We start from the raw sequence: 12,073 nt of genomic DNA, 5'->3' as shown, positions 1-12,073 counted from the left end.
ACACAGTAAGTGTCGAGAGTTTATGTGGTATTCTACATCATTCATTCTAAATCAGTGGTTCTCAAAAGTTCTTTGTTCCAAGGACCCGATATGTATTTGGCCACCGACGCCCCATCTAGAAATGTTTTTTTGTGGCAGGGACCCCCAGAAGAGAAGATTTGTGTTAAAACGTGCAAACTCCATTAAAAAACGTAAAAGTAATATACCGTAGTAAAGTAAAGTAAAGTAAAGTAAAGTAAAGTAAAGTAAAGGAAAGAAAGAAAGAAAGAAAGAAAGAAAGAAAGAAAGAAAGAAAGAAAGAAAGAAAGAACGACCTGTCACCTGCAAGTTCACATGGCATTATGATTTGTCGTGAGCTTGTATGTTGGCTATTTAAACAAAGAATCATAAATCAGGCTTAAAATAATGTCGTCTTTGTTGCAAATGTTTAGTTCTGAACTAGGCTTTTGAATGTAACGCGTTTGTCTCGCAAATGCAGATGCAGAAAAACGTCCGTCCGAATGCATGCATGCATGCATGCTTCAACTTCTATAGCCTGCCTGGTGGAACATGGTTTCAAAGGAAAACGCCACGAGGCTGTGTCGACTTTGTGAACAGTCCAAACGGTGGACACAGTGCTTGGGAAAATGACATTTTGGCAGCGTGTAACATGGAGTTATACACACACAGCGGGTTTTCTGACCCAAATGACGATGCTAAGTCCCAGGGACATGCACAGAGTGTTAGAGAGGCAGGGGCTGAAATCCCGTAAGAGGGCACTTTTGGACAAAAATTTCGATGGATTTCTAAACAAATTTGTTCAACACAAAATACTGTGTTCAAGTTCAGGAGACTTCGGGGGAAAAAATCTATTCTCCTGAATGCTGCCTTCCGGTATATATGGCATGGAAAGGAGTGGCATTTGCATTTATTTCACCATGTAGTAAATGCTGCATTTGTGGTCTGGAAAGGGCAGTTGTTTAACGGGCAGGGGCTGAAGCCCCCTTTGATGTCTATGTGTGCACATCCCTGCTAAGACCCATGAAAACGATACACTCGTCTGTCAGAAGGGGGAAAACATGAGACAGGGGTCATTTCACCTTCAAAGTGTCAACATGACGGCTCAAACATTGGCAACGGCAGCACAGCAAAGTTAATCTCTCAGCCTGCGTGCGTGCGTGCGTTTGTCTTGTTTGTATTACAATACTTGCGAGAACCAGATGTCCCCACAAGTATAGACAAATAATCAACGTTGTGACGACCTGGCTTTTTAGAGATGATTTTTTTAGAGATATCATAACACTTTCAGTTTGGGGTTAGGGTTACATTTAGAGGTTAATTGGGTTTGGAATTCGAGTCAAAGATGATTCATCTTGAGTCATGCTCAGAGAAATGGCTGATCACAGCGTGACACGCTTGTAGATCTGCTATATTTGGGCTTCAGGCTTATACGGTTACAGATATGGCAAAATGTATTTTTTAAAAAGCCATTCACGGAATCGATGTCCTGTTGATGTCATCACGAGTATAGTAATACAAACCGATATGTACTGTAAGACCACAATGGAAACAAGTCCCCATGACTTGTTTTTGTGCCATCCTTATACCCTTGATTGAATGGTTTATTGAATGTTGAATGCTTAACCCATAGCCTGTACTATTTTGAAAAACATTTTTAAATAGTTAAAATAGCCAATCCACAAGCTGACAATGTGTCGATGTAGTTCAGCTAGTTGAACTATTCAAAAAATAATCTAAATAGTTAAAAAGAAAAAAAGGCAAAGACGTTTAGGGATAAGGGGTTTAGCATGGACGGAAATAGAGCCCCAAATGTCTGACATGCCGTTTACATTTGTGACTAATAAATGTCTCACAAATACCACAGCATTGTACTCAATTGTATTATTTTATTGCCATCTAGTAGATCTGCCATTTTCAAAATATTCGTACACGTTTGAATTCTTGAAGTGGAACAAAGTATCCGTACTTTTACCTTCGGTACTTTTACTTTTAGTACATGCTGATGCCAATTATTTAGCACTCAAGTACATTTTGATGGCCACACTTTTACTTGTAAAATAATAGTTCTACATGGCAGTATATATTGACACTTTTATTTCCTTACTTTCTTCACAGGTGTTAGCAATAATACTGAGTATTGTATTTTTGAGGGTTGCTACCTCCTCCAACATCTAGCTTTTGAAATGATGTCATATGACAGCCAAGTAAGTCTGTTCTAATGTTTGTTTAGAGCCCTTTACACAAACATTACCAGGCCCCCCTCACTTTTGACACTTATTGGCCTTATTTCAAATGCAGTGACAGTAGCAGAATTACAAGCCCACTGGGGTCGAGTACTTTGTCACCATTGTGTCTATAAGCTGCACAATTTCGGTCGAAAACAAAGTGGAGTTGCCCCCTGAATGCACACGCACGCAGTTATGTTTGTAAACAGGGAATCCATCCTTTAGAGTATACCTTCTTACAGTGCATTCTTAATGTAACACTAAACCCGGAACCTGCTATACTGAGATTAGCAGGTCTATGTGGAAAACATTCAGTAGCCTAAAGCCAGAGGGGGTAGAAAGCTCAAGCACATAGTGCTGCTGGGAGGAAATGGAACGCTGACCCTGCTGAAAGGCCTGGATAGAAATGAATAGGCCCTGGATGAGATCTGTGCATTTAACCACTCAACAAAACCCTAACAAACCATACTTACATTCAGCAAAAAGAGAAAGCCGATCTACAAGCTCACAAAAAGAGGTTTGGTTCGGTGAAGAGCAGTGGTTTTCAACCCTTTTCATATCAAGGCCCATTATTCATTCAGAATTTCGCCTCTCAGACCCATATGGGTCCATTTGGTTTAATTTTACGCTCTCAAGAGTTAAAAATCTAAGGGTCCATTTGGTTACCAACTCTTCCATCATTTAGCTGGGGACCACCTGGAACCCCCTCAAGGACCACTGGTGGTCCCTGGACCACTGGTTGAAAACCTTTGGCGTACAGGGGGAAAAAGGAGCAGAACACAGTAAGTGTCGAGAGTTTATGTGGTATTCTACATCATTCATTCTAAATCAGTGGTTCTCAAAAGTTCTTTGTTCCAAGGACCCGATATGTATTTGGCCACCGACGCCCCATCTAGAAATGTTTTTTTGTGGCAGGGACCCCCAGAAGAGAAGATTTGTGTTAAAACGTGCAAACTCCATTAAAAAACGTAAAAGTAATATACCGTAGTAAAGTAAAGTAAAGTAAAGTAAAGTAAAGTAAAGTAAAGGAAAGAAAGAAAGAAAGAAAGAAAGAAAGAAAGAAAGAAAGAAAGAAAGAAAGAAAGAACGACCTGTCACCTGCAAGTTCACATGGCATTATGATTTGTCGTGAGCTTGTATGTTGGCTATTTAAACAAAGAATCATAAATCAGGCTTAAAATAATGTCGTCTTTGTTGCAAATGTTTAGTTCTGAACTAGGCTTTTGAATGTAACGCGTTTGTCTCGCAAATGCAGATGCAGAAAAACGTCCGTCCGAATGCATGCATGCATGCATGCTTCAACTTCTATAGCCTGCCTGGTGGAACATGGTTTCAAAGGAAAACGCCACGAGGCTGTGTCGACTTTGTGAACAGTCCAAACGGTGGACACAGTGCTTGGGAAAATGACATTTTGGCAGCGTGTAACATGGAGTTATACACACACAGCGGGTTTTCTGACCCAAATGACGATGCTAAGTCCCAGGGACATGCACAGAGTGTTAGAGAGGCAGGGGCTGAAATCCCGTAAGAGGGCACTTTTGGACAAAAATTTCGATGGATTTCTAAACAAATTTGTTCAACACAAAATACTGTGTTCAAGTTCAGGAGACTTCGGGGGAAAAAATCTATTCTCCTGAATGCTGCCTTCCGGTATATATGGCATGGAAAGGAGTGGCATTTGCATTTATTTCACCATGTAGTAAATGCTGCATTTGTGGTCTGGAAAGGGCAGTTGTTTAACGGGCAGGGGCTGAAGCCCCCTTTGATGTCTATGTGTGCACATCCCTGCTAAGACCCATGAAAACGATACACTCGTCTGTCAGAAGGGGGAAAACATGAGACAGGGGTCATTTCACCTTCAAAGTGTCAACATGACGGCTCAAACATTGGCAACGGCAGCACAGCAAAGTTAATCTCTCAGCCTGCGTGCGTGCGTGCGTTTGTCTTGTTTGTATTACAATACTTGCGAGAACCAGATGTCCCCACAAGTATAGACAAATAATCAACGTTGTGACGACCTGGCTTTTTAGAGATGATTTTTTTAGAGATATCATAACACTTTCAGTTTGGGGTTAGGGTTACATTTAGAGGTTAATTGGGTTTGGAATTCGAGTCAAAGATGATTCATCTTGAGTCATGCTCAGAGAAATGGCTGATCACAGCGTGACACGCTTGTAGATCTGCTATATTTGGGCTTCAGGCTTATACGGTTACAGATATGGCAAAATGTATTTTTTAAAAAGCCATTCACGGAATCGATGTCCTGTTGATGTCATCACGAGTATAGTAATACAAACCGATATGTACTGTAAGACCACAATGGAAACAAGTCCCCATGACTTGTTTTTGTGCCATCCTTATACCCTTGATTGAATGGTTTATTGAATGTTGAATGCTTAACCCATAGCCTGTACTATTTTGAAAAACATTTTTAAATAGTTAAAATAGCCAATCCACAAGCTGACAATGTGTCGATGTAGTTCAGCTAGTTGAACTATTCAAAAAATAATCTAAATAGTTAAAAAGAAAAAAAGGCAAAGACGTTTAGGGATAAGGGGTTTAGCATGGACGGAAATAGAGCCCCAAATGTCTGACATGCCGTTTACATTTGTGACTAATAAAGTACTCATTTAACACAATCCCCGCCGGGATTAATGTGTCTATTTATCGCCCATTACCATGTTTTTTTCCCCTTTCAACCCTTATTTTGAATAGCCAAATATCCGTAACCGTATGTTACAATGACGTAATGGTGTGTGTGTGGTCTCTTTGACCGGTTGTTGTTCTCTCACTGGGTGCAGAAAAAAACCTGACCGGAAGTATGACAGCACCGGCTGTCGGCCGTTGAAAAACATTGTTTTGACCAGAAACGCGCCAATTTGGAGATAATTGAAAGCAGCACATAGAACGCACGTAGATGCGCGCGCAACTTAAGATGGCGCGGTCCAGTGTCACACTCGACACTAGCATGCTAACGGGACTCGACCGTCAACTCGATCGGATCAAAACATGGATTAATTAATTAAAAGACCCATCAGAATAAAGCTAATTTACGTGACCTACGTGAACGGCAGGAAAACGCTTATGTTAACTCCTTTGCTGCCCCTAGTGTTAGCATGTTGTTACTGCCCGATATGCCGCACGTCCAGGCCAACTATACTAGCCTCGCGTTGCAATACTAATATACCACTTCGCTTGGCTGCCTCGGGGCATAATGCAAATGCAATAGGGGCGGATGAAGTCTGGCCGCGCCAGGCTACCACTATACGTAGCTTGTTGTCCTTCCGGGTTGAACAGGAAGGTGGGGGGGAACAACACCACTGGCATTAGCCCACAGCTTTTAGCTAGCAGTACAACCAGCTACATTTTTTCAGCGATGCGATACAAACTCACAAATGATTTACGATTGTCAGGTGCGCGGCGGCCCACCATGGACAGCTCTCGAACCTTTGGAGATATGAGGCTTTGAAAATGTGGTTATAATGGAGGCGCTGGAGGAGGTCTATACTAGCCAGAGCAATGCTAAATGGTAAACAGACGGACGGCACGTTCATATATGGATTAAACCGTTGTCTACGCTTATACGCGTACGGTAGCTGGCATGAATAGGTCCCAATAGCCTAGCTATACGTAGCGTAGATGGCAATAAAATAATACAATTGAGTACAATGCTGTGGTATTTGTGAGACATTTCAATTTCCAATACTTTTAGTTATATACTCCAGTACATCTCGGACCCAAACAGTTGACATTTACTCCACTACTTTTTGGCCGATCTACAAGTAGATCTGCCATTTTCAAAATATTCGTACACGTTTGAATTCTTGAAGTGGAACAAAGTATCCGTACTTTTACCTTCGGTACTTTTACTTTTAGTACATGCTGATGCCAATTATTTAGCACTCAAGTACATTTTGATGGCCACACTTTTACTTGTAAAATAATAGTTCTACATGGCAGTATATATTGACACTTTTACGGAAGTAAAACATGCGAGTGCCGCATGCGTTCCCACCACGAGGCACACTAACCTGAGCGGAGCTGCTTGATTCGCCCGTCGCCTCCGTCGATGTCCACGGGCAGGAAGTCCTTGAACCAGGAGATGTCAGGGTCCGGGTCTCCGCTGGCTGCGCACAGCATGGTGGCGGTCCGCGTGCGCTCCACCACCTTCAGCTGGGGACCCATGTCTATGGAGGGGAACCCGTGGGGGATCTGGTCCTCTGGATAGACACAGACACACACACACACACACACACACACACACACACACATACACACACACACACACACACACACACACACACCTTCAGCTGGGGACCCATGTCTCTGGAGGGGAACCCGTGGGGGATCTGGTCCTCTGTATAGACATAGACGCACGCACGCACGTACGCACACACGCACGCATGCACGCACATGTATACACATATTTTAATTGATACAAAAATTGATAGCCTTCCCCAGCTGAGGTCTGGCTAAGATGTCCCCCCATCCCCTTGCTTAGCCTTTCATGTTTTTAACCTAGCACTTTGGGTACTTAGAAAAGCGCTATATAAATCTGAGCTATTATTGTCTCCACCAGGCCGAAGGCATGGGGGGAGAGTATGTTTTGCACTCCGTCCGTCCGTGTGTCCGTGTGTCCGTCCGTGTGTCCGTCCGTCCGTGTGTGTGTCCGTGAGCAGCTAATCTCGGCCACCGCTAACCCGGTCGATGCCAAATTTTGCACACACACTCCCTGGATGCCAACGATGAACCAGGAGGCCGCTTTGTGCAAAACAAGTTTTTGCACAGTACACCTACAGATTTTGTCCAAACATCGCGCAAATTGGTACACAGTCTCTCTAGAGCCATTCAACGAAACCGGTCTTTCAGATTTCTCAGACTCCATCCTGATTGGTTAAGATTGGCTTCCAAAGTTCACAGGAGTGCTCAGTTTCAAACAAAATGCTGCAAATCATGAACACATCGCGTGCTTTCTGTGAAATTGTGCACCCACATTCCCACTAGGCCGAGGACGAAATGCCACATGAACAATTTCAACTCAGCCTCAAGGTGGCGCTATAACTGGCCGAAAAGTGTTTTTACCTCTAACTGCACGGATCTGTGGATAACTTTGTATGCCAACTCCCTAGAGGCCAAGGAAAAACCTTTGCCTGGAATTTTTCACATCTGCTCATCCTGGTGGAGACCTGTGCCCAGAAGGGCACTTTTTCTAGTTATTATTATTATTATTATTCATATTTTTATAACATTTTCAGATGGGGTCCACATCACTGTTGTTTTTGGCAGCACATTTGATTTTAGTCATAGACAGTCTGAATAGTTTTCATTTAGTTTTAATCACATTTTAGTCACCTGGAATGTACTGAATCTACAGTTGTTTTTAATGTATTTTGGCGGGCCTTGATGCCATCGTGATGACTGTTTTTACACTTGCTGAAAATAGCCGATGTACAAGCCGATGTAAAACCGATGTTTATTGGTTGACGAAATTGTCAGTATATTGCATATTGTCAGATATATATATCTTATAGTTTTAGTAATCATAGCTTAGTTTTCATTTAGTTTCCAATTAGTTTCGTCAGTGGAAAAAGGTTAGTCAACGAACATTTTTCATCTTAGTTTTCGTCGACGAAAACAACACTGGTCCACATATATTATAGCGGTATTTTGCAGGTCTTTGCCACAAACTCCTTTCCAGCTTGTGGATCTTTATTTTGTGTGTGATATTGCGGTATACGATCGAAGTAGGATGTTAAGTTTACGGGCGAAACAAAACAAAACCAAAGGTCGACACATATTTATGTACGTATCCTTCACATTATGGACAAAAACAAAAACAGAACACACCATAACCCGGGATACAGGTGAAGTAAGTCAATATTCTCCCTGGGGAGCGTTCCGAATTCCTGGCGTGGGTGGAGGGGGGGAGGGGGGTGAGGCCCCTCAGCCCTCCTGGCCCCTCGTATTGTTTTGGATACATGGGGGAGGAGAGTGTATACCTTTGTTGTGAGGAGAAGTCTGGTGAATAAAAGGCGGAATGAAACTCTATCTGAGCCGTCTCAGGTCACTCGCACGCACGCACGCACGCACGCACGCACGCACGCAATTACAAAACATAAGTAACCACTTAAGCCCTATATACATTTCGATAACTTTAAAACATACAATGGGACATTCTGCATAATGAATACTTTTACTTTTGGGACTACATTTTAAAGGCAATACTTTTATACTTTTACTCAAGTACATATTGAATTCTGGACTTTTCCTTGTAAATCTGGCAACACCGTTCACTTCCCCAGACCGCACCGTGAGAGCAACGCGCACACCATACGGCGGATTAAATGTCACAACATATTGTGGTTGTGCGAACACGACGCTCCCCCGTAATGCCACCTGTAACAGAATAGCCTGTACTTTTAGGCACACGGACACAAAGGAGCCCTTAGGCGAGGGAACACTTTTGTTTTAAATGTTGTGCAGAGGGGGGAAAAAAACACACGACGCAATTATCTGTGGAATGCAGAGCTATGTTGTCTGCTAGACTGTCTGAGGAAGAGTTCTGCCAACTAGTGCTACACACAGATTCTAATCTAAACACAAGTGGTTCTCAAGATGTGGGTCCTCCACAAGACTTTTGTTTTTTTTATCCTGGCTGTCCCCACGATGGGCAGTACTAATATGATGAATCCCTAGACTGTTTATCACTCATCGATTCGATGTATTACGGGTGATAGCTATGGTACTCACCAACACCATTGTATTTTATATAACAGGTTGGATGGTCCTCCCTGACAGAGAGACGAGAACTGCATTGACACCTGTTCTTGTATAAAGCCATGCTTGGAGATTGTCCTAAATACATCTCATCATTTCTGAAATGGGACTCTGAACCCTATCAAGTAATTTCCCCAAATTCAAGGTACCAACGGTTAACTCTGAACTTGGTAGATCTGCAAACCACATTACAACTGCATGACCACATTGGTACCCGTGAGTCGTTTTAAAATATTGGTGAGCATACAGATCCCCCACAATATGTAACTGTTTAAGATCGTTTTGAAATGTGTCTTAGCTTCTATTTGTAACCTATGTAATTCACATACCTTTTTAAAAATTTTCCTGATCTTCTGATGTATTGTGATGTTTTTATATGATATTGTATTACTCGACGACACAAAACATTTGTTTAATTACTCAGTGTAATTTCAAGAATAAATAAAACTTGAATGAATGAATGATTTAACGAATGAATGAATGAATGCATGCATGACCGCATGAATGAATGAATGAATGAATGAATGAATGAATGAATGAATGAATGAATGAATGAATGAATGAATGAACGAATATGGGGGTTGTATTGGGGTTGTATTGTGGATGTGTATAATGAACACATGGCCCAGTGCATCATGGGAATGTGGGTGAGGTTTTATGTTGTGCACAGAAGCTGGAAGCAACAATGTCACGATCACGACCTCGGAAGAAACAGGTGTGCTGAAAACACCACATGGCGCGCACACACACATGCAGTGAAGCGCATCGCAGGCAGGCAGGCAGGCAGGCACGCACGCACGCAAACAAACACACACACACACACACACACACACACACACACACACACACACACACACACACGTGTGAATTCAGCGGGGGGGGAGTCCCTGAATGTTGCTCCCATGCTCTGAGGTCAAAGGTGACTTCCTCAATCCTCCCACAGTGTCAGGCCTCCGACATGGTTCATGTTCAGAAGCACTTTGTAAGACGCTGGGAACTTAAGTAAAGACATTGGGTTGTGGACAGTGTTGATTTCGTCGACTAAAACTAAGGCGAAAAATGTTCATCGACTACCTTTTTTCACTGACAAAAAACACATCAAAACTAAATAAAAACTACGCCATGATACTGTTTGATTTTGTCAACAAATAAAAACTAAGCAAAAATGTTCGGAAGGGACTAGTGGACAAGAGATCCAGTATAAGTCATTTTACACTTGGTTTCATGCTGAAAATAGCAGATCTACAAGCTCACATGCAACCAATTGATCACACAGATCACCCCCAATTGGCAATCTAGGCCTACATATAATGTTGGGGATCCTTGACATATGAAAATGTCTGAGAAATGTTTGATATAGCAGCATCTGTTTCTCAGAAAACTGTCAGGATTTAGAACAGTGGTTCCCAAACGTTGTCATGTCAAGGACCCCCAAATTGACACTAATTAGCCTAATTAGTGGCTGTGAGCTGGCTTAAAACTATGATATGACTGGCCGACTTTCAAACACGCTGATGCCATTCATTCAGTATAGGCTAATGTGGTCTTCTATTTTTTATATAGGGCTAATTAGCCCTAGTGACTGCTGTCTGTCAGACCGACATGTCTGTGAACCATATATGCAGAGCTAAAAGCCAGTCGCCCACACACACACACTGACAGTCAACTGACTCAAAGGAGCTCCATAACAAAACAATTTCAATAGGCCTACTGCAGGCATTACTACACTAAACAACGTTGGATTCGTACAGTGCAGAATGCAGTGCAGTGCAGAATGCAGATAAGTTATTCTTATTATAATTGTGAGTTTGTTTTTTAACATGCAGCGCGAGTCCGTGGGAGCCGATCTACAAGCTCACAACGCGTTGCACTTTGAGTAGAAGGCTGCCGAGTGAGCAGCCCCAATTGCGCATGCTAGAAATATCCTAATAAATAAATAAAAAGGTGTCGTGCTTGCGGGGCAGTTTCTGTATGGGACTCTAGGCTAACTAACTGCATTTAGGCACTCACTCACTCACTCACTCACTCGCTCACTCACTCACTCAGCCAGCAAGCCAGCTAGCCAACCAGCCAGCCAGCAAGCCACTCACTCACTCAGCCAGCCAGCTAGCCAACCAGCCACTCATTCAGCCAGCCAGACAGACAGACAGACAGACAGACAGAGACAGACAAACAGCCAGCCAGGGTGTTTATTTTTGATTAAAATCACTAGAGGGAGACCAGCTTTCAAGCGGTATGTATCGGCACAGAGAATCAGCACGGACCAAACTCACTAACTAGAACGGAGTGTTTAACAGATCTCGGCCGCCCTCCATCTTTCTGACAATGTTTAGGGGATGTGTGTGCGTGCATGTGTGTGTGTGTGTGTGTGTGTGTGTGTGTGTGTGTGTGTGTGTGTGTGTGTGTGTGTGTGTGTGTGTGTGTGTGCATGTGCCTGTTTGTGCGTGCGTGCGTGCGTCCATGCAGGAATTGAAGCGACAACAAAATCTCAAAAATGAAAAGTTTTGTTTGGCCAAATCTGAGGCCATGGAAACCGGTGTATTGTGTAGGGAACGAGGCATTACCCCAGGTGATGGAGTTCAAGTATCTCAGGTTCTTGTTCACGAGTGAGGGGAGGACGGAGAAGGAGATCAGCCGGAGAAACGGAGCGGCAGGGGTGGTATTGCAGTCACTGTACTGCACTGTTGTGACAAAAAGATAGTTGAGCCAGAAGGCAAAGCTCTCTGTCTACCGAGCAATCATCGTTCCTACTCATACCTATGGTCATGAAGTGTGGGTCATGACCGAAAGAATAAGGTTGCGAATACAAGCGGCCAAAATGAGTTTTCTTCAACGGGTGGCTGGCATCGGGTGAGAAGTTCAGTCACACGAGAGACTCAGAGAGCTGCTCCTTCGCCTGGAGTAAATAGTCTTTTGAAAATAGCAGATTTTCAAGCTCACAGGAGTAAAATAATGAAATGTGATGTTGTACAAATCGGACGGACGGACAGACGTCCGGCTTGGTGGAGACAATGAATGAGCAGTAAAATTGGAACTGCATTCCTCCTGATTGGAGGAAATTGGTATCCTGG

At 43.0% G+C, this 12,073-nt stretch overlaps 1 protein-coding gene across 1 annotated transcript in view; it reads right to left on the bottom strand.

The window, feature by feature from the left end:
• The window catches only part of LOC310860576 (receptor-type tyrosine-protein phosphatase F-like), a 224,392-nt gene that overhangs the window by 134,594 nt on the left and 77,725 nt on the right, over nucleotides 1-12,073 (bottom strand). The window contains exon 5 of the mRNA XM_083767568.1: nucleotides 6,257-6,445. Coding sequence (XP_083623694.1) covers nucleotides 6,257-6,445 — 189 coding nt within the window. The remainder of the gene's footprint in view (nucleotides 1-6,256; nucleotides 6,446-12,073) is intronic.

The sequence above is a fragment of the Protomyctophum parallelum genome, assembly GCF_964188405.1.
Source record: "Protomyctophum parallelum genome assembly, chromosome: 6".
NCBI lineage: Eukaryota > Metazoa > Chordata > Actinopteri > Myctophiformes > Myctophidae > Protomyctophum > Protomyctophum parallelum.
The sequence above is the reverse complement of the archived record's forward strand: the minus strand, read 5'-3'. Positions and strand labels throughout refer to the sequence as shown.